General features: G+C 29.8%; 1 protein-coding gene across 4 annotated transcripts in view; it reads left to right on the plus strand.

The window, feature by feature from the left end:
• LOC143226237 (prolyl endopeptidase FAP-like) overlaps window positions 1-23,357 on the plus strand; it is a 125,001-nt gene extending 101,644 nt beyond the window's left edge. For all 4 annotated transcript variants that reach the window (XM_076456994.1, XM_076456996.1, XM_076456998.1 and 1 more), the window contains 9 exons: window positions 956-1,029; window positions 4,446-4,678; window positions 6,574-6,672; window positions 7,827-7,902; window positions 8,411-8,605; window positions 13,675-13,832; window positions 15,815-15,946; window positions 19,549-19,622; window positions 19,853-23,357. In XM_076456994.1, coding sequence (XP_076313109.1) covers window positions 956-1,029; window positions 4,446-4,678; window positions 6,574-6,672; window positions 7,827-7,902; window positions 8,411-8,605; window positions 13,675-13,832; window positions 15,815-15,946; window positions 19,549-19,622; window positions 19,853-19,954 — 1,143 coding nt within the window. In that variant the 3' untranslated portion in view covers window positions 19,955-23,357. The remainder of the gene's footprint in view (window positions 1-955; window positions 1,030-4,445; window positions 4,679-6,573; window positions 6,673-7,826; window positions 7,903-8,410; window positions 8,606-13,674; window positions 13,833-15,814; window positions 15,947-19,548; window positions 19,623-19,852) is intronic.
• The last annotated feature ends 925 nt before the right edge of the window (window positions 23,358-24,282 follow it).

Here is a 24,282-nt window from a genome sequence, read left to right on the forward strand (position 1 = left end):
CAAATTAGAAAATTTCAAAATTCCTTATTATAAACTAGGTGTTTATTTTTCAAAATAATAAATTGTGCTAGCTAGTAAATCTAGAATGTTAATGGCAGATAAAATGTTGATTGTAGCTAGAATACCTATAACACTGTTGACTTTATGAGATAAATGATCACATACTATGTTAATAAGTTTAAAAACATATATGGGTATATTTCCATGGAGAACTTTTCCTTCTGATCATTAAATGGAAACATCTTATGGTTTTGGTATGATAAAGTTAAAATGATCCTATATATGATAGTATGAATTTCCATATGTAGAGAGTATTAAGTATGTAGGTTAGTTTAGAAAATATGTCTTAATATGGTAAAATGATTATATATATACAGTGAAGTCTACTTATATGGAGTTTTTAGTAATGAGTCTGCATGTGAAAAAAACATTATATATGTAGTTAAGACAGAGTGAAAGTAGGAAGAGAAATATATAATATTATTCCCATCTTCCATGACAATACAATAACTTAACTGTATCTTTCCAGGAGAAAGAAGTAAAGTATTTTATACTATGTATATGCTGAATCATTAAAATTTGTTTTGTGGTAGTATTATTGAGTGTGTATATCCATAGTTGTTGACAAAATATTGTGAACTGTTTAATTCTTTGAACCTGGCAGAGAAAGAGCTTAAAACTAAAACTGTTCTCTCATTGTGTTTAAGTCTTCTATTAACCAAAATCCATATGTTTGTACATTGTAAACATAATTGCATATAAGTACTTAAGTATGGTTAACTGATATGATTATCATATTGCCTGAGTTCTTCATGGTGTTTTTTTTTATCTGAATTTGGAATAAGAATTTTGTTTTCTTTATCAGTAATAAAACGTGTAAATTGAATAGAATTCAACACTTTAAACAAACAAAAGAAAATATATAATAATAATTAATGTTTTTTATGAAATGTAGGAGAAACAGAAGATTTCTGTAACACATGGAAGCTATGATGTCACTGGCATTCTTTCTCACCAAAATGACACTGTGTAAGTTTTAGAAATGTGGTTGTTTTTATCTTCTGTAAACTTTGTACTATTGAAATAGCAGTGACTAAAAACAGTAAAAACACATCAGGGTTGTTTTCTCTCTTCAGAATGACAAGTTTTGCTTGTCAAAATATGCTGATATATTATAGTTATTTTTTATGAATCTGTACAAAGTATTTATTCTTTTAACTTAAAACTTATATTGTTTTCCTGTGTAATTTCTTCTATAAAAATTTTGAGAATATAAAATAGTTGTTATCTTACAACTCAAATTTTTTGGAACTTTGTTTACCTTTGAAAGACATATTTTACTCTGCAAGCATTCTGCACTTTGCTAATTATAACACTATAGAGATAGGTACTGTTTTACTCTTTAATCTCTCTGTCACTATGGAACCCATTGGATTAAAAACAAGCATAATACTCTTGATCTTTTCTTCCGTGTCAACCATGTATTGTAAAGGTATGAATTGTTTTACTCTACAAGCTTTATTATGTAAGATTCTATTACTGCAAAAACCATTGAATATAAAACTTATTTCACTCCAGAACCTTTCTGTTAATGTGTTAACCATTGAATTAAATTACACAACATTCTCTTCCAAATTCTATTACTTTTAACAAACATTTAATTTAAAAAAAGCATTCTTTGCTCTAGAGGCTTTGTGTTCTTGTGAAAATCGGTTGAATTGATGTATTCTTTAAGCTTTCTGACAATGAACACGCAATGCACATCATACTGTTTAGGTTTTTTCTATTATTATGAGTGTCATGATAAAAGTACATTTGATATTATGTACTTACATTTGTTTATTTACTGTTTCAACATTCTTATATTCTAAATAACATTAAGCCTGGCTTGGGCTGGTAGTTAAATAATAAGGAACTCAACTTGCAAGCTATGAGAGACAGGTTCAAATTCCACCATTGAAAATGGTCACCATTTCAGCTTGAGGGCATTTTAATGCAGTAATCAATCCTACTACTTTTGGCAAAGAGTAGCTAAAGTGATGGCTGTGGGTGGTGTTGACAAGTTGTTTTTCTTCTGGCACTCTTCAATTAAGGATGGCTATCATAGATATTCTTCAAGTAGTTTTGTGCAAAATTCAGCATCAAACAAAGAATTCAAACAACAGTTAATTATATGTATGTTGTCTTACACAATAATTTATTTTTCTGTTATATTAGCCATGATATTATGAACAAATGTATTTTGCTTAATTTTTCAAGCTTTTTATTACTGCGATGAGCATGGCATTATAAACACATGCAAAAAACAATTATTTAATAAAAACGATAAGTTTAATCATATGTGTTATATCTAGTAGGAGTAGGATTTTATCAAAAGAGCACAGAATCCAAAAATATTCATGCTTTTAACGTGACATTTGATTAGACTGCAAATAATTAGTAAGAAACTCAAAGTAATGCATATCTTAAAATCTTTCTGTTTTTATTTTTTAATTTACAGTAATTGTTACCGGTAGTATTATACATGATTTTATAATGTCTCTATCATCATCACATTAGTATACATGTAATTATAATATTTTTATTAATAAAGTATTTAGTGTGTAGACAAAGCAATGAAATCTACACATTAATTTTGATTTAGTATCAAATAGTAGTTTCTCTCAAGGGTGAGCATACAGTACTATACAAAATTTGTTATGAAGTGAGAATATTTTGTCATTTTTATCATTTGATGGGGCTACTTCTTTCAAGCCTTTACAGAATGTAAATTTCAACACTATGGCCATGCTGACAACTGAATGAGGCAAGGTGAGAGTACTTTTCATTCTTTATAATTCCCATGTACTTGTACTAAGGACATGTCATAAGGGTTCTGTTTGAATGAAGATACTGATCAAATATAGGGTCTGAAATAACTGTTATGGTACTTCATGCAGTGTCTTAACTATATAAAGAAAGGCTAGCAAGGAACAAGATATGGTACCAGTATGTACTAGAAGAAATCAGTTTAATAGCGTTCTTTGAATAAACGTTGATAAAAACAGTGTTTATAACTATATATTAAGTTTTGTTGTCGTGCAACAGACCAAAAAAGCATAGAGAGTTGTCAGTAGAACAAAGAGTTCACATAATAACTTTACCTGATGCTGGTTGGACTCTTTAATAAATTGCTACAGACTTAAAATGCTACCCAAACACTATAAAATACATCCTAAATCATGAGACTGAAACAGATAAATTTGAAAATAGGAAAGGAAGAAACAGAACACTTAAATTCAATGATACTTATTTTAAGTATCTTCATTTATAAATTATTTGGGACAGAAGAAAGACTGCTGCTCATTTCAAGCATGAGATAAATGACCATTTATCAAATGATAAAACACTGTCCAGATCAACGGTATCAAGAATATTCAACAAGAATGGAGTATTTAGTCATCTAGCAATTAACAAACGTTCAAATGTTGTCAAGAGAATGAAATTTGCTACAAATTGTAAAATAGAACTGTGCTGTTGATGACTAGAAAAGGGTGTCATAGATGGGTGAGTCCAAGTTTAAAATATTTGGTCCAAAGAACAGGCTGCACATCTGGCAGAAAATAGTTGAAAGAAACTTACTTCAATGCATAGCAACTATCATGAAGTATGGGGAAGATAGTGTGATAGTTTGGGTGTATTTTTATGCTGTGGATGCAGGAGATATTTGCAAAATAGATGGAATAATGAACCAGCACAAGTACCATCATATACTGATCTGTCATGGTATACCCAATGGTTTGCATATTATTGGTAAAATATTCTGTTAAAGAAGATAATTACCCCAAACACTCATCCAACCTATGTAGCTAAAAAAGAAACTGTTGGAGTAATTCAAGTGATGCAATAGGCTCTATAGAGCTTCAGTCTCAACCCAGTTGAGCATATATGGAACTTGATAGATCAAAAACTTGACAAATCAAAGGTTACTTTCAAAGAAACTTTATGAGAGTGTATTAGAGACATTTGGAATAAAATCCTAAAGGACACTTTGAATAAATATATTGCAACATTGTCTTAAAGACAGTGTTTGCAGCTATTAAAAAACTGGGGGGATACATAAAATATTAACTGTTTACTGAACTCAATCACTTCTACTCAGTTTCTATTGCACTAAATATGAAGATTAATAAAAGTTTAATGATTCATCTGTGAGTTACCTTCCATTGTTCTTTAAATGTGGCTCGAAATCTAATTTCTTAATTTGTCCTAACACTTTTGTTTAGTACTGTAAGTGTCAGTTAAAGCTTCAAACAAAGTTTTTAGCTTTAGCTTAGAAGAGGTGGAAATTTTATGAACTTTTCTCACCAAAAAAATAAGAAAGAAAGAATTAGTTTTTCTCACCAAAAAACTGGTGTAGAAATATTCAATAAAAAATTGATGTTTAAAATGTGTCTCCATAATAGGTTTTACACAACCACCTTGGAAGACAAACCTGGTGAAAATCATGTCTTTAGTGCAAGGGTTATGAGTGCAGCTGCCAAGGAGAGGTCAGAGGTGTGTTTGACATGTGATCTTGGGGATCAGTGTTTGTATAATAGTGCAACCCTCAGTCTTGGAGCCAAATACTACATTTTGGAATGTTTGGGGCCAGGAGTTCCTAGAATTGAATTGCGACAGGTAGAAGAAAATAAATTATGTGAGTGTTGCATGTTGTCTGTCATGCTTGCATAAACACATTGTTGTTATGTATTTAAAATTGCTTTTCAAAGTTTAAAATCCCATTCTAACAATATGTTATTCCCATGCAAGCTACAATATTAAAGTGTGTTTATGTATTTTTTAATTAAGATCAAAGGCAAATCTGAATAATGCTGGTGCTAACTCAAACTCTGGTCATTACAACCTGCATTGTATTCTCCATAAATGAATGACAGTAATTCAAACATAGTCATGATAGCCCTCAATGATATACTGCAGAAATTGTAACAGTGTGTAACAATTACTCTTATTTTGTATTGGTTTGTTATCTTGCAGAGTATTAGAAGGTTAAGAAATTTGTGCCTTTTGAACAACATGCTACATTGTCATTCCAATCAAACACACTCTTTCTCAAGCCTAAAACACAGAGCAGAGCATCCTCAGGTTTTAAATATATAACATCTCCACACATTGCAACATAATGTCAACAGACTGTCAACATGCAATATTATAAGGCCATCTCTACACATTGCAACATAACATCTACAGGCTGTCAACATGTAACATTCTCAGGATATATCCACTAAATGCAACATAGCATCCATAGACTATCAACACACACACAACACAATATTTTTAGGTCATCTACATCACTGGCAAACACTTATACAAACAGGATTCTTAAGTCCAAAGTTCATAACAGAATAGAAATAATATAGAGAGTCCAAGGAGAGTAAGCCCTTTGTGTGGGTTAAGAGGACAAAGATGTTTACTTCATGTGGAATATGTTCTAAAGTTGATGTTTTAAGTAAATATTTTATTTTTCAGTATTAAATGAGCTGTGTGACTTGTGTCATTTAAAAAAGACATTTAATACTTAACAGTTAAACTGCTGTCTTGATATTAAAGACTAAATCATAACTATTATTAAGATGATTTAAAGACAACATGTTAGATTTAATCCTATAAATATATCTACAACATTTTCTTATGCAAAAGAGGGCAATTTAAACCTAATGTAAAGTTAAATTATGTAAAGTTTAGAAAACAAAGTTAAACCACAACATTTTTCATAAGCTTCTAATTTTCTAACCATGATAGTTAACATTTTACGGATAACATACTTCTACTTTCTCAATGCTGCAATCATATAGAGTGATCTAAAAGTATTTACTATTAATATATTAGAAAACCAAAGCTTTGGCTCTCTAACATGTGAGAAGAAAGCATACCAAATCATACAGTCTTAGTACATGCATACAAGAATGTATGCAACTCATATTAATGAAACTATACACAAGATTAACTTGCCCATTTAACTCTAATCATATTATACTCATGTTTTATACTTAAGAAAATTCAGAATAAAACATGTAACCTGAAATCCTTAACTTATACTCATGATCTTGGGCCATTACTCTTCCAATTGATTTGACAAGATGTAACTTCTATGAAGATAATTTCCAGCATGAACATGAAAGAATTAATCAAAAGATAGTAAACTCTCATCATAAAACCTAACATTAATATCCTGCACAGAAATTACTACGAAATTCATATACTCTTATGCTAATTCATATATATATGCTACATACATCAATGCTAAAGTTGAAATGTAGGCATTCTGACCCACACAAATTTGCAACACAGACCACTACAAAGCTAAGATGTTCTTGTATTGATTTACACTGGGAGAGGTATTACATGTGCTAATTTTAAAAGTGATCATGTGCACATAAATTAATTACAAAGTTGAATAATTCACATATTAGTCCACACAGCATGAATGAAAAACAAAATAATGCTATAGTTAAAGTATATATTTTATGCAGTGTGCTGATCAGAATCACGAGGTTCTTAATATCATATATAAATATATATATTTATTTACAGTATTGGTGTTGGATAATAATGAGGGACTGAGAGAACTATACCACCAAAGGGTGTTTCCTAAAGTTCAGACTTTCAGAGTTCGTCTGACTGCCTCCTTCAGTAAGTTCAAAAAGTATTATTGTGAATAACTTGTTAAACATTTTTTGATAGATCTGGTGTGTTATTAGTGAATTATTTTTACATGCAAGTTTTTGACATATTTTTGTGAAAGCTGTGTTATATTACAAATAATGTTTTAATTATTTTTCTGTGATGGTATACAATCATGTTAGATGTGATGTTTATGCCACACTCATTGTAATATTATATGTGATATATTTATTCTGCTTCCTTAATAGATATATTTTCACTCTACTATAATCTTGTTATTGTTACTGTAATGTGTTTTCCTATTATGTTGTTACATGTCATATTTGTGCATTAAATTCTTGTATTGTATTGTACATTATTGTTACACATGATTTTTCTATTTTATGGAATTTTTAGTTGTTAAAAGTGCTTTACTAGCATTTGCTTGTCAGCTAATCCTTCTTCTTAGCTGATAGATCGTTCATTTAGTAGCCTTGTATTCAATCCTGCTCCATGGTGATACAATAATTGGATTATTATGACTGTGTCTTTCTAATAGATTTACCTGAACATGGCCTAGTGGTTAGCCTCCCAGACTGTGGATTTAGGTCTATCATTTAATTAAGTTACATCACCACAAAAATAACAATAATTGTATTCTGCAATAGTAGATCAAGAATTTATAATTGACATTATTAACTAGATGCCTTCCTTCTAGTTGGTAATTCCAAAATTAGTGACAGATATATCTTGAGAAGCTTTGCACAAATATCGGAAACAAACAACTAAACAAACCTAATAGATCTGACCTGTTGTTGTTCAAGAATCTTGTTATATGGAGAAGTTGTATTTTACTCATTGTTGTTTTGTCATGTGGATAGGTGTGTTGGTCTGTAGTTGTTTCAAAGAAGCCTTTAGAAGCCAAAACGTTGAAAAAAAAAGAAGAACTGTTTATTATATTAATAAGAGTTATTAGTAAAGATAGTGAAGAAAATCTGGGAAAGTACTTGAAAGGAATCCTGGATATGTAGTGTGACACTTCAACAAGGTTTGCAGTAGCTAAGTGTTTGCGTGTTTGTTTATTCAATGCCTTTTAGTGTGATATTGTATGGTTATTCAGTACCCTATAGTTTGGTGCTCTGTACTTATTTAGTACCCTCTTGATTTTTATTATTTGTTCATAGGTGCAATAGTGCGACTATTCCTTCCGCCTCAGCTACGCAAAGAGGAAATCACTAAGTATCCGATGTTAGTCTATGTGTGAGTAGCTCAAACCTTATGGTTCCAAAATACGTAGTACCATTTTAGATAGCGTTGTCACCTTAAGGTGAAAGTTACAGAAGGTTAATCCTAATTTTATTATTTTATATAAATTATAAATAACAGAATTGTAATTTAATTGTAACATGTGCATCAATAGTTCCCTATTAAATCTCAGTATGAAATTTAAAACTGATATGTGAGTACCATATGTCAATCATTATTATTTCAGTTTTATATGTTATGTTAAATATTAAACACATTTTTTCTGCATAATTCTGAAAGATAATTGTGTATGGATAAGAGAGAAGAATATAAATAATGTTAGTGCCAGAATTAGATAAATTAATATATATACTGTTACATTTGTTGGTGTATTGAATTGGTAATATGTTTCATTCTTTAACTGGCTACTTTATTGGGATTTATTAGTTGTACCAAACTTATTACATCTTGTTTGTTTGTTTTTTATCATATGCGATATTTACAGTACATTTTTATTATTCAGGTATGGTGGTCCTGGAAGCCAACTTGTCACTGAGAAGTTTGGTATCAGTTGGGGAACCTATCTAGCTGGTAATAAAGGATTTATTTATGCCATGATTGATGGTAGAGGGAGTGGTAATCGTGGTGATAGCGTACTCCATGAAATATATAAAAGGCTAGGAAGTGTTGAAATAGAAGATCAAATAAGTGTTGCAAGGTAATAATATCAAATATTTCAATTTATGTTTATGTTGTTGACAAACTTGAATGTGTATATGTTATTTTAATATGTTTACTACATTTAGAACATTGTGACAAATTGTATACTTTTATTCTACCCACATTTTGTTCACTGAGAGGAGATGAACCCCATATTTTAACAAAAATATGTAAACTTACTAATGATATACCATGTGATCTTTCTTTTGATTCTGAAGTGTAGTGTTGCATGCATTCCCTGTTGTAAAACTTGTATACTTATGTACCTGTTAAAAAAGGTATAGAAATAACACCAAAGGAAAGGAAGTGTGACTCAACAGTGCCTTCATACTTTGTATAATTTATTACTTTCAGACAACTAGATGAAAAACAAAACTGCATTGTACATGAAGGATAGACAATTAAGCCTGTCTAAGATACAAATTACAGCATGGAAACTGACATGTATCATAGTTAGAAAGGTCAATTTAATAATAGAGCCCAAAACAGTGGTGCGGGTTCACTGATCTTCAGATTTGATCTCTGTTTGCAAGCCTACATATAAAATCAAATTAGAACTTAAAAATGAGTGTTCAAGCCCATACATCCTACATCTAAAACTATCATTCACCAACTGTAGCTACATGGAGAGTGTAATAAGCATTACTAATCATCACTAGTACTTATGACGGCCTGTTTTACTCATATGTTTTTCTTTTCTCTTTTTTGGTTTTCTATTTCATTAGAAACAACCATCATCCTACAATGGCAAAAAGCAGTTGGTAGTTTCTAATATGTGATGTGAAGACTTGAACACTAATATCTGATCTTAAGTTCTTGTTTTCTAGTACTTCTTTTGGTATTCTCCATGGTACAGTGGCATGTGTGTAGACTTACAACACTAGATGGAGTCAGCACATAGCCCAATGTGGCTTTGCAATAAGAAAACACACACAAACAACACTAGAAATCAGGTTTCTGGTGGGCAGAGCACAGATAGACCATTGTACAGCTTTTGTTTAACTACAAACAAACAAATACCCCACTTAACTGGTTAAATAATAGTTAAATATGGCAGACAATGACTAACCCATGCACCACTGTTTGAGTCCTACTTCTAAAGGTATTAGAATACATTTTATCATTTCCATATTTTAGCTTGTATCCAAATTTTATTTGATTATTTTTTGTGTGGCATGACTCTTGTTTTTGTTTTGTAATGTGAGTGTATATATGCATGTGTGTCCATTATTAGTAATAATGGTTATAAACACTAAATGTTTGTGCTCTTGCATCCCCAGCTTGCCAATTAGATAATAAAAAAAACTTTTGTTTTCCATGTTATATTTAGTCTCTTACATGACATGAACTATATCGGTAGCTTAATAATAAAGTCTTGCCTTCTGTATGTGTGCCACCAACCAATAAACTTTATTATTTTTCTAAGTTTCATATTTTGTTTTAATACTTAGTCCACATATGTTCCAATGGAGTCAGCATAGTGTTCATGGTTTTGTAAACCACTAGGCTACCTGCTATATTTTAAGAGGCAAACATAATTTTGGTATGTGTTTTTTTTTTATTTTAGGTCTACATTTCTAAGGTCTCTATATTAGGTATATATGACTGTTCATGTTAAGTGTAATACAAGAGTATTATTTAGTTTTTATTATGTGAACATTTAAATAAGTTACTTTTGGAAGTAATAGTTATTTACTTATGCAGCTCTTTACAAATCATTTGTAATATACTTCAGTTGCTGGGAATTGATGTCATGTTACTTGAACCTTGTGAATTTTTTTAATTGTTTTAAATGAGTATTCTCACGTCATAATGTATCATAGTTTATAAATAAAGTTCTAGGCCTCATTTGGGCAATATATGTATGTGTATATTCATGTATATTTAAGTGATCAAGTTGGTGCAAGTAAGTTAAATTAGTAAAAGTAAAAGTGAGGTTAGATTGTCTAAATTAGCAATTTCTAAAGTGAGTTTCACAGCTTGAATTGTAATAACAGAGATAGAGGATAGTAATTTGTCTTGGTCAAATGGTATTCTTCTTAAGTAATTGAACCAGCCTGTTTGGACTTCAACAAAAAGGAGATAATTATTTAAAGCTCTGGATACAAGTGTAATAACCAAAAGTTATAGTTGTGATTTTAAAGTGAGTGCCACAGTCTTGTATTGTAACAACAGAGTAGAGACAAAATAATTTGTCTTGTCAAAGGATATTCCAAAATAATTAAACCCACCTGTGTGAACTTTGATGAAAAAGAAACAATTTTTTAACCCAGCATTAGTCTTTTGGAGCCTTTACAAACCCTAAATATTTTGTAAACAGCAGCACATACACATTTGTTGTTCTCAGTATTTTCATTATCTAGCTAGTTTGCTTTACACTTAGTCCAGGTGGTAAAAATAAAGCAAGTTGTAATATTTAATGTTCATTTATTGATCAGTAAAACAAAATGTTTTGAGCCTTAGTATTTTTTGTCCAATATAATAGTTTATTATAATTTATATATTTTAAAATTAATTTTTAAGATTGTGTCCTCTGAGACTCCAAAAGAGTGACTGTAGAACATTTTTACAACATACTAATGCAAGGTTAAAACTCTGGATACAATGTGGTAACCAACAGAACAATGAATTTTTGTACATACATTTAACTTGTTTTTAATATATTATTTCAAAACAACTTTATTGTGTGTTGTCTGTTTATTAATGGAATTTATTGCCAACATGTCGCAGACACCTACTGTAAAGAATCTAGCACTTATTCTTATTTAGCACACCTGACATTCATTGTGGATTATTGGTAAGTTAGATGATTTATAATGCTAAAGAATGAGATATGATCCCTGTTATAGATATAGGGAAGATGGTTCAAATGTGCAATTGATGCTTAGTCAAATTGTATCCGAAAATGTCAATAAAGCCTATGTAAAATAAATTAAAAAGTGTAACCTATTTTCAGATGAGGGTAAATCTTTTTCAAATGTGGTAATTAAAATCTTTAATGATTAATGGCACAGTTGTTGAGTAGTTAAAAAGGAAATCTATGGATTGGTGGTCAAAGCTCTATTAGAACTTGGCAGTTTTGGTATTTGAATATACCAGCACTTGTTGTTGTCACATTATATTACTTGCTCTGGACTTATTATTTGTTTTGTTTATGTACAAGTTTCATATAGCATGTGGACAAGAAAGCCATTAAGTAGCTTTTATTCTAAGCTTCTTTGTTGTTCTTGGAGTGAATAATAACTGTTATGACCCCATATTGTAAAAATTCAACAATGATGTCCTTCAGTGGTTGTTGAGGTGATATCTTGTGTTTATGTCCTACCTATATTGTAATATGATCAATAAGATGGTAATATTAACCAGCCTGGGTAAAGGCAAGATTTGTTGCATGATAAGTTTGTTTGGTTGTTTTTTTGTGAATTTCACACAAAACTACACAAGAGCTATTTACACTAGCTGTCCCTAATTTATCAGTGTAAGATTAGAGGGAAGGCAACTAACCATCACCACCCACTGCCAGCTCTTGAGCTACTCTTTTACTAACAAACATTGAGATTGGCCATCACATCATAATGCCCTCATGGCCAAAAGGGCAAGCATGCTTGGTGTAATGAGGATTTGAACTTGTGACCCTTAAATTATGATTGGAATGTTCTAACCATTTGGTCAGTCCAGTCTGAAAATTGGTCTTCATTTGGTGAGTCTGTCTGGAGCTTCATCTTTCATAAATATATTTAGAATATTGTAGAATAAATGACTACAAGTATCCAAACAAACCAATGTTCCAACATGTTTAATATTCAAATAAATATACACATTACATTAGAGTTTAGTGTCTAAGTAAAGATTGTGTATTTTGTGGAACACTTCATGTTCAGTCTCATTATTTCATTTTACATTGACTCAGTCAGTAAGGTGTTTAATATTACTCTGTAATCAATATTTTCAGTAAATTTTCTATTATTTAGAATACTAATCCAATATAGCCCTGAAGTTAATTCAGTTTCACCAAGGTCAGTGCTTTTGAACTTTTTTTAATCCACATAACTCTTCTAGAGTCAAATTTATATTATGTAAACCTTTATTATAAAAGACATTACTGCAATACTAACAGCTGTTTGTACCTAGTCATGCTCACTTACTTAAAACAATGTAGTAGCTTGGTGTTACGTTGTGTCATTATGAAACCAACACTAATAAAGAAACATGATGTAGTCAGGTCTCAATTGTATGACAAGTAAGTATTTATGCATTTGAATATGCAAACTCTTGCATTTTGCGGATCCCTGTGGAAGACCTGGATGTCTGTCAAGGAATATGAGAGTTCTGTGGAACCATGATTGAGAATCATTGACCTAGATATTACTGGTATGCCTTCATAGTTCTGTAATAAATTTTGAGCATATTATATTTTTCCATAAATTTTAACCAGTTAAGTTGGCTTTGCAGCAGAATTGTACAGTGTTTATTTAGTAAAATTGTCCCAAGAAGTTTCTTGTAATTTTCATTTGTAAAGTTCAATGACCAATCTTTTAAATAGAAATTATATTTCATTGTGGAACTGTCAAGTTTTCTTCTCCAAGTTTCTTTTTAGTCTCATATTATACTATACAGTCAACTCGTGGTGTTTTCTTCTTGTATTCAAAGTCAGAAAAACACTGAAACCTAGTTACTTCTATTTCAAGATTAGTCATATTATTATTCATATTAAATACAAAACAAAACACTAAGTTGCTTAATGGTAGAGTTAAGTATCAAAGTTAAATATTAAAAATGAATACTGTAGTTGAACACAAAGTAATAGAGTTAATAATTAATGTTTATTGTTAGTTTTTTAATAAAGTTTAGCTGTAGAATTATTGAGGGTTAATTTTGAAGCTGAGAATTAAAATTTAGTACTGTATGTTTGTATGGAGGTTCAGTATAAGAGTAGTGTTTACATGTTGAGTGGTATCTTGAAATTTTGAAGCTAGAAAATTTGGAGGAAAGCTGGTGCATGGATTAGACACAGATATCACATGCATTACATTGTTTTACACTCAGATAAGAAATCTTTTATTTCAGGTATCTTAGGGATGACCTACAATTCATTGATGCTGAGAAAATTGCCATCTGGGGATGGTCTTATGGAGGTTATGCTACAGCTATGGCACTTGCCATGGATACAGATGTCTTTCAATGTGGAATATCTGTAGCCCCTGTAACTAATTGGCGCTATTATGGTGAGACAATGATAAACTTCTCATAACTTGTGTACTTTCTGAACAAATTGTTCATTCAGTTAAACCTGTTAGTATATTTTATGTAGTGTAGATACTGCATTTAAGCAGTCAGGCAAGACAAAAAATTAAACAGATGCTATATTTTTATAACTGTAATTGTAATGCCAGTTATATGCCCAAGTAACTACATTGTAGGGTGTGGATGGATTTTCACCAAACTTGGTGTGGAGGTGCATAGGGTCCATGGTGAGACACATACATATTTTTGATTTTGCAGTTTTTATGAGTATTTTTGTATTTTTTACAGCTACCTTGCCCCCTGTAGATGGATCTTCAACATATTTGGTATGGAGGGTCAGTGGGAAGATATACACAAATATTCAGTTTTCCATTTTGCATTTTTGTTGGCATCTTTGTATTTTTTATTATTACATAACTCCCTGTAAATGGATATTTACAAAATTTAGCATAAAGGTTTGTTGCATTCATACATACAAATTTGTGGTTTGCAGGTTTTACGGGTATTTTAGTATTTTTTTATAATTACACATAAGGGAAGCAATTTCTTATGTCCTAAAATAACCTTTCAGTAATGATAAACCTATATAACTTTCATGTAGGGGCAGATACTTCAACTAGTGTTAAACAGGTTGATGCACAAGGATTGTGAGTTGAATGATTAATTTTGTAGATTTTATTCTCACCTTAAATGTTAGTTCTGTATCTATATAAATATAATAGTACTGTCTGTTAGATGCCCACATGACTATTTCACAAGGTGTGGATGGATCTTCATCAGATTTAGTATGGAGATTCATGGGGAAATACATACAAAATTTTAATGTTTTCATTTTTATGGGTGTTTTTGTATCACTACCTCATTTCCTATTAATGGATCTTCACCATATTTGTTATGAAAATTTGTTGGGTCCATGGGGATATATATACAAATTTTTACTTCACCTTTTACATTTAGAAGTGTTTATGGGCATTGTTGTTATTTTTACAATTACATGTAAGGGAAGCAACTTTTCATGTCATAAGATAACCTTTCATTAATCTTGAATTTACATAATTTCTGCCCTGAGGATGGCACGAACTAGTGTTAAATAGTTTGATGTACAAGGGTTGTGATCTGAATGATTAGTTTTGGAGCTTATATTTCTGCCTGAAACATTGGTTCTATATTATACTATAATGGAACACTTGCGTATATGATACTGGAAAACCTTTCTATTATGCTATGTGCAATCTCCAACTTCATGAAAGATTTATCCTATGTGCACATAGATTTTCAATAGGGGTTACGATTTTCCCATTTTGTCTCCACTTTCCATCATGGAGAACTTTTTTTTCTCTATTCTCAGGGTGTAAATATGATGTCATGAATATGTCACATGTTATACTATAATGGAACTCTTGCTTATATATATGCTACTGGAAAAACCTTTTTATTATGCAATGCTCTCATTTTGTCTGCATTTCCTGTCACAGAGAAATTTATTTTTCTCCATTCTGATGGTGCAGATATGATGTCATGAATACACCACTCGCAGACCTAAGGTACTGGTACCATGGGTAATCAGCTAGTTTGTGTAATTATAATAGTACTGTCTGTTGTATATCTATGTAACTATGATACTTTGCAGGATGTGGATGAATCTTCATTACTCATGAATTTACAAAACTTCTGTCCAAGAGATGGTTGCTCCAGCTAGTAAGCAATAAAATATATATATGTGTGTGTACATAGATGATCAGATAGCAAGCAGGGAGAAAATAAGACAAGAACAGTTAATGAAAGATGGGAAATTTACTGTATATCTACCGTTACAGGAGAAGCAGCCTACAGACTCAAAACACAAGATGACAAATGTATTCACTCTATACCTTTTAATACCTCAGGAGTCTGTCTTGTATAAACACAAAGAATGAAGAATATGTACTGTAGCCCTGTATATATTGTGACTTTTTTTTGGTAGATTCTGTATACACTGAACGTTACATGAAACTTCCTCAAGAAAACCACGTTGGATATGAGAAATCTAACCTGTTAAAGAAGGCAGAAAATATCAAAGGGAAAAAGTTTCTTTTGGTCCATGGAACAAGTGATGGTAAGAAATTTTTATTTGGTGGAAGAATATTCATATGAATTGTAACTTTAGCAATCCTTAAGTTTAAAACAAGTTAGATGTGTGTATTAAAGCTGCTGTTGTCAAAAGTGTTACTATTTGTGTTTTTTAACAATATTCAAAATTTTTCAGTTGCATATGTTTCCTAGAGGTACTATTCAACATACAGTTTTACTGTTGATTTGAACAAAAGTGAATCAGAGGTTTATCTGTTTCTACTAAAGTTAGTTGAAGACATTTTTGCATCAGTATTTGTACTAATGTTCATCAGTGTTTTAACAGATTTACTAGAGTTAATTCAAGACAAGTTTTACTCTTTGTATTTGTACTAATGTTTTAAAAATATGTGATTCCACAATTCATTGTATATTAAATTATAAATACCTTACAAATTATAATTCATGGCATCAGAAAAACATGTAGGTTCAAGAAGTCTTCATTCAAAATGATAAAAACCCTATAACCCCAGCACTTTCCTTTCAGAAATGGACCTTTCTTCTTCTGGGGTAAACTGAACAAATCGTAATTAATACAAGAACTTTTAGCTCATCCAGGGCTTAATTATCCAATTCCAGTATTTCATATAATCACATTTAACTTTAAAATATTTTAAACACCAAATATTCAATAATGGTTATGTATAATCTACTTTTTGAGTATTGGAAATTTTATATTTTAATCCTTAGTTGGTAAATATAATTTTTTATTCGAAAATAATTATTTGTATATTCTATTAAATATCTCCTTATTTTAGTAAAATATATTACCTTTTATAATAGTTTCTTTTTTATCATTATATAATGTTATAGTTTTATAACATTATTCTGTACATGTTTTTCAAATTATAAATTTTAATGAACATAATTCTTACTGCTCTTACCAAATCCTTAACACAAGTTTCCAGCATAAATTTTGTCAATTTGCAAACTGTGTCTGTAGACTTACATTACAACACTAGAAAATGTCTTTCAATATCTCTCATGATGGGCAGAATAAAGATAACCTTTTGTGTAGCTTTGTGCTTAACTACATGCAAACAAATAATTTACAAACATTAACAGTTGTTATCATTATTTATACACCCTTTATTATGAATATATAATCTAAAATCATTTTATTTATAATAATTTAATTTTTTAATCCATACATTTTGCTTTACTTATTTTATGTTAGTAGGTAATTTGTTGTTTTTTTAATCTGTTAGCAAATCGTTTTGAAATGTTAATTATTTTATATAAGAGGAACTAATTGTTAACATACTATCATCACCATATACAGTATTTTTACATATGATAATAAAATGGATTCAAATACAGAAATGTACAGGTGTTATTAAAGGGATATTTTTATACTTTTTATGGATTTTACCTATTCTATACCAATTCTTAAATATTGTTAATGATTCATAGTCTTTAAATGTTTGTTTTATAATGCTTTATGTATTGGCTTGAAGTTTTTGTTTTGTCAATTAATATTTTTATAATTAGTTCATATGCCTTATTAATATGCATACAAATATTCATTTAGCTCAAATTGCTTTTTTTTTATTTTAAAATTTGATAATTTTTTTTCATTTACCATTTCTTTATCCATGTTATTTTGTGGTTTTCCAACAATAAGTTTATAATGTTACAGGGTAATGATATGTTATTTGTACTCTTAGAATAGCTATTCATATATAAGCATGGTTCTCTACTTTTTCTTACAAATGCATAACTTAAACATGAAATTAATTAGTTTAATTCTAATTAATTCATTTACTAGTAAAGAAAAACTTTACAGAAAAAGAAGTAAATGTAGGGATGGCTAATATCAATCCTTCAAAAACAGTGCAAACAAGATAACAGAGATGACATTTGCACAATACCTACATAATAGCACAGGCATGCAGTGTAATAGAATGTTAACAGACAAAAATAGGATGAATTAAATCCAATTGTCCAATTGTGATTTAATAGTTTTATATATATATTGCTAGAGGTTAATTCTTACTTAACCTATTATGTAGGGATGATGCAAATACCATCCCTCCTACGTTGTTTGCATTGTGTTTGAAGGACTGATATTTGGCATCCCTTCATTTATTTCCTTTTTTTAAAAAGTTTTGTCTTTACTTGTTTGGTTGTTTTTCAATGCACTGTTTCATAAGATATAGGAAGTTCTAAATAAGATGAGGCTCCAACTGCTATTATTATTTCTTACCTGTTATTGGCTGGTAATTTCTGTTTCATTCTGTATGTAAGTTGAAGGACAATTCAAACCATCCTTACATAGGCAGTATGATATATTATTTCGAACAATACACAGTCATTAAATTCATTAACACAAGTTGTTTTATCTAACTCAATGTTTAAACTGACAATATAGATTACATTTCTAATTTTATTATCTGTTAATCCAATTCCTAATTTTTCTAGAACTAATAAATTATAAAACTGTGTGATATATTGTAAAAAAAAATTAAATTACCCCTTTAATACTTAATTTGAGGTCACCCTAGAGCTATGAAATTAGATTCAAAGGTGGGCCTTGTTTGTGTAGTGGAACAAATGTAGTAGCTTGAGCCATTAAAAAGCGACTGACTAGCAAGCACTTGGTGGTTAACTAGTTCAGTTGGTAGAGCAGTTGGTAGAGCTGGTGTGTGAAAGGTGTCAAGTTTAAATCCAATTGAAGTATATGTATATTCATAGTAAAAAAAAAGAAATGAAATGGTGATCCTTTAATACAATTATATGCTAAAGAAGGGCATGAACAGAAAATTAAAAACTAGGATGAGAATTTTGGACATGTTTGATAATATTGTCAATAGTTTTTACAACATCTGTGAGAAAATGTTCAAAATATGTTATTTATATAAGGAGCATAAAGTTTTGATGGATTTCTTGAAATCAAATTTAAAAGACACGTGTATTCTCCTAAAATATTAGCATAGTATGTTCTTATTTTTAATCTCATGGCAGTCTTCTGAAAGAATTAGGGAAATTGAAAAGCCTCGAGCTGATATGTAAACAAGGTATAAAACCTATAATTAATTTTAAAACATTTTCATTAATAGCTAGTAACACGTTTTGTGATTAATTTCCTTACATTTTAAGTTACTGAAGAGTAAAGAATGTTCAGGAGTTAAACAGAATAATGGAAATATGTTACTTTCCACATTTCATTTGTTTATCTGGTGTTGGTCTACTATGATCAAAGACTAAAGCATTAACACAGTGTAAAACTTATAAAACAAGGTGTTATGTGTATCAGACAGTAATATTTTTTAGCATTTGTCACTGAAAGCTACTAATTGTTGAGGGCTGAGAGTGGCCCAGTAGTTAGCATAGTGGACTGTAGATCAGCAAGCCCAAGAAAACTGATTTATGAAATGAGTCATAAGTATTAATTTTAGTTCTTTTATGAGAATAATAATAATAGTTACTGAGCGACTAAAGTATATCTTGTTTCTGAAGTTACAATATTGTGTTGAGGTTTGCAAACAATGTCATTGTGGATCAAGAATTTGACCCCCACAAAAAGATTATCTTCAGATTTATACATTTTGTGAAGCCCCATTAATATTAGTTTTGTTTCCTTATCAGACAATGTACATATCCAGCAGTCAATGATGCTTATGAAGGCTTTTTCTGAAAATAATGTGATTTTCCAAACCCAGGTAAGATCCATATCATTTTTATGTGCATTATTCATACTTAACTGTTTTAATATTATGAAAATTCTGTAAACATTCTAAACTATATATCACAGCTTCCTTCTTTTGCTTGAATAAACATAGCATTTGTTGTATATAATACAAACTTGAATATTTGTTATTATTTTAGTAGTAATTACTTTATCAGAGAAAGTACTTGAGTTTTATTTATATTATTGTATTCTAATTTTCAGGTTTATCCAGATGAGAATCATCCCCTCCCTCATGTAAAACTTCATCTCTATCAAACCATGGAAATATTTCTTGATCGCTGTTTCAATCTACAGAAGAAATAGATCTTCTGAAAACTAACATATTTCAATGAATTCACTAAAGTTAATAATTTTGAACACTTAAAGTATATTCAATTATTACAGAATTTCATCTAAAATTATATTAACGTTTTCTCTGAAATCAATTTCACAGTCAACCTTTTCTTCTTCTAATCTTTTAAAACCATGATTTTCTGAAATACTGTATAGGTTGAACATTTTTCAGAAAGAATCTTATAATCTTTGTGCTAAATTAGTATTTACTATATAATAAAATATCAAAGAAGGTTGTGAGTAGAAATATTACAAACTACTGCAGACTAAAGGGACAGAAATCCAGAAGCATATTTACATAGGCGCTAGAGGGTGCTCAGCTCCAGGACCCGTGATCTTAATGGAGGCACATTGATAATTTTATTCTATGTAAAATTACATGAGTTATAAGACTCACAAGAATTATTAGTCCCTGGGCCTACACAACCTTATGTCCACCACTGCAGAAGTCCCTGAATTAAGTAACATGTCATAACTTTTTCCACTACTTTCATCATTGCCTAATATTTTAATATTTCTCACAAGATGTTGTTTATTATTTAGCTATAGGATTCTGATAAATCCATTTTATTACAATTATTGTTTTTTATACATCATGGCTGTAAGATATTTCACAACTTTTTTATTAATTTGCTAGTGCATGATTTGCAGCACATCTTATAATTTCAAAGCTGGTTGTAGTTCATTCATATGAAGTTACCTTTAGATCAGTTACCTCTAAAGCATAGGAGTTGGTAGTTTGTAATGTTATTTAGTGTAACATTTAAAAACTTTTGAAACATTTACACTTTTACTCAATATTCTAGTACTTGAGGTTTTTAAAAACTAAAATTAAAATGTTTTTGTAATTTGTTTAAACATATTTAAAAATAGTAGTTATTGAGGCTGTATAGTAGTTTGTGCTTATCATAAACAACAAAGAAATTCTTAATTAAAAGTTTCTATTTTAGGTTTTAGCCAGCTGCAAAGGCATAAGTAGATAATTAGGTAGGTCGAGTAAAGGAATTAAAATGATTCTACTCTAAATCATTATGTTCATCACTGAAAAGTAATTTTGACTAGCAACGTTTAAAATCAGTCTGGAATTTGTTTGTGACCTTTATCTCAGTTGTTTTTCTTTTATTTTAAATGTTAACTCTATGGCTAGTTAAACCTAGCTACCACTATTATACCTTACAAAATAATGCTTCTCTTTTTTGTTTTACTATTACCAAATTTAACTTTATGTTCTTGTAAAATTCCATATTTGAATTCTTTATTTTAATACTTTTCATTTATAAAACTTTCACTCATAAAACTTAATTTATCATATTTACTTTCCCCTCAGTGGCTCAGTGGTATGTCTGAGGACTTATAACCCTGAAAACTGGGTTTCGATACCTGTGGTGGGCAGATTACAGATAGCCTATAGAGTAGCTTTGTGCTTTATTCAAAACAACAACAACATATTTACTTAAACTATACAGTAAAGACATAGGGTTACAGATCGCCACTACATTTTTAATCTGCTTAATGCTATTACAGAGATAACAAAAGATTACACATGTTCACAGCATAGGCATAATTTAAACAAGAGGTCCAGGAACATATTCCCCCTTATACCTTTTAAAGGCTAAAATACCTTTATGCCTATCCTAGATACATAATACTTCCATTGTACTTTTGAAGCCAAAAGTTTGCTACTGTTTCATAGCAAGTGGTAACATAGTTCACATTATTCAGATAAAACACAAGGCTACAGGTTACAGTTTTCATGTTACACACTATAGAAGTATGATAAAGTTACAAGTCATCATTGTAATCATTAATACCATATTATTTGCTAAAAATATAAAACATCAAACTTTTCTTAAAACATAAGTGAATTATACACATAAGGTTACAGGTGGCCAGCATATTTGTTAACACAAACACAGGATAAAAAGGATTGCAATGACTTCATTTGAATAAATTGAATTGTACAATTGATGTGAATTTTGAATATTAAATGTCAAAATGTTGTTTCTTACTAGCAATCAAATATTTTAAAACCATCACTTATGTTTTTTTTCTATTAGCTAATAAAAGAATTAAACATCTGATTACTAGGTTTATCTTTCTATGATTTTATTTAAAAAAACTTGTATCTGTTTATACCCATCATGTTCTTATCATCCTTTTCTTCTTTTCTCTACAACTTGTACCAATAATCAAATATTTTATTGTACCTTGAAGGATCTAATTAATTGGTCAGTGTTTTTTATGGTTCAGAACTGAGAGTAATGTCTAAGTCAGTGGCAATCAAAAATTAAAACACTATATTCCTTGGTTTCTATTTTATGTTAGAAGTGTTTGTTTTTTGTAAATTCAGTTATTTTATTACTTAAATTCAGCATTTTACTGTTAAAACAACTGTATCATCTTATCATGAGACATTTTAATTTGCTTAGAACTTAGACTAAAAAATAAGATACTTTTTACTTAAGAATTATTTTACTTTATCTGCACTATATTTAACCTATATGTTGACTAAGCCAGGTAAAGTGGTCAATGATAAATTCAATAATTATTAAAGATTTTCATAATCTAAAAATGCCTAATTACCTGAATCAGTCATTTTCATTAATTTGTTTCATTTGTGGTGAACAGTGGGATTTCATCATAGAGATGAAAAAAGGTAGTTTAGCTGGTTTTGAATGCAAATTATAATATATTTTAAAATTCTATTGCACATTTCAGTCTTTCACATTTTGATAATTAAATACTAATTAGGTAATTCTGAGTTCTGAAGGAATTATTCATTAGTTATTCTTGTGATTTACTGTGATAGAGAATATTTAGTGTCTGAGTAAACAAGAATGTTACAAGTCATATTATAATGTTACTTTTTTGTAACACTTCTGATGCCTTTCTTTGAATTTTTTTAGTATACAAATTTTCATAGAAATACTTTTTTATTAGACAGAACTATAAGGTGAGATAAAAATGTACCTTGCACTTTCTTGAGTTGATTCTAATGTGTAACGTGAACGTTTTAAAACTTCCACTTCATTTGTTGGTATAACTCTTGAATTTGTACCTGATTACTGCCATTTCACCAAATATGTCTTCCCAAAGCAATACTTTTCTTGTCAGGTTTTTAAGTAATGTTAAAATCTGACATAGAAATTGGATCCAATCCAATTAAGTTAGAAATATAGTGATTGTTTTTTCAATGACCATTACACAATGAAAAAGTGCTCACTAATCTTTATGGTGTCTTATTATACTGTTATATCTTGTTTTGGTGTATTTTTTGTTTGATCACTACAATTTCCTCTTTTAATATTAGTCATATCAAATGGTTTTCATGTTTTCTGTAATATGATGATAAAGAGGAAATACTTTGTCCATATTTCTTTTCAGTCAGGCTTTTATTCAATATGTAAAAGAATCAGACATTGTGCCTATGTACATAATGAATTTATTTGTTGTAGATATATTTACCCAAGTTGTTTTTATACGTTGACTTTCCAGTGGAATAGAATGTATCTAGACTTACAAATGTGTTTGTATAGGTTATTGCATTATAAAGACAAAACATGAACATTAAGATACTCAAGAATAAACTTTTCATGTCTAATAATGTCTGTGCAATTAGTGAGTTGATTGTTGTTGTGGAGAAAATTGTTACATTAAATTATATATATAATTAGTTTTTATTATAATTGTAATCATTTGATGACATAACTATCTCTAAACAAAGGCCTATACTGCACTATCCTTGGAAAGGGGAGCATATGTTTAAGTAAAGTGTTGTAGTTTATAACTTGATCTTCAGTCAAATATGCAAAATTTCCTTCAGTCCATTGTAAACTTCAATAAAGTAGTGACTCTGGCAATATTAGCATGCATAAAGATATAAACTTGTTATTCATATCACATCCATTACAAGATATGTGCAGGAAATTGGGTATAGCACTGCACATTCAACAGGGTAGTTATGGTGACATATGCCTCACATTTTTAAGACTAATGGACTAAATTACTTAAACTTAACCAAGCTGAAACATTACTTATATAGCTTTAAATCTAAAGCTATTTTTAAGACTAGTCTTCTTTAAAATCATAAAATAAATGCTGCATATTATTTGTGACAAATATTTTAGGGTTTAAACATGAATATTAAGTTGTCCTCAGACTGCTTCTTGTTGTTTCAAAAATACTTTTATCAGACTCAGATGAAATGATCTTCATTTTTGCTGCAGAAAATATTCTTGGTAGGAAAGGAATAATGAGAAGTGTAGATTTTTTTTTTTAAACCTGTGTAAAGTTTTTTG

The sequence above is a fragment of the Tachypleus tridentatus genome, chromosome 9, assembly GCF_004210375.1.
Source record: "Tachypleus tridentatus isolate NWPU-2018 chromosome 9, ASM421037v1, whole genome shotgun sequence".
Classification (NCBI taxonomy): domain Eukaryota; kingdom Metazoa; phylum Arthropoda; class Merostomata; order Xiphosura; family Limulidae; genus Tachypleus; species Tachypleus tridentatus.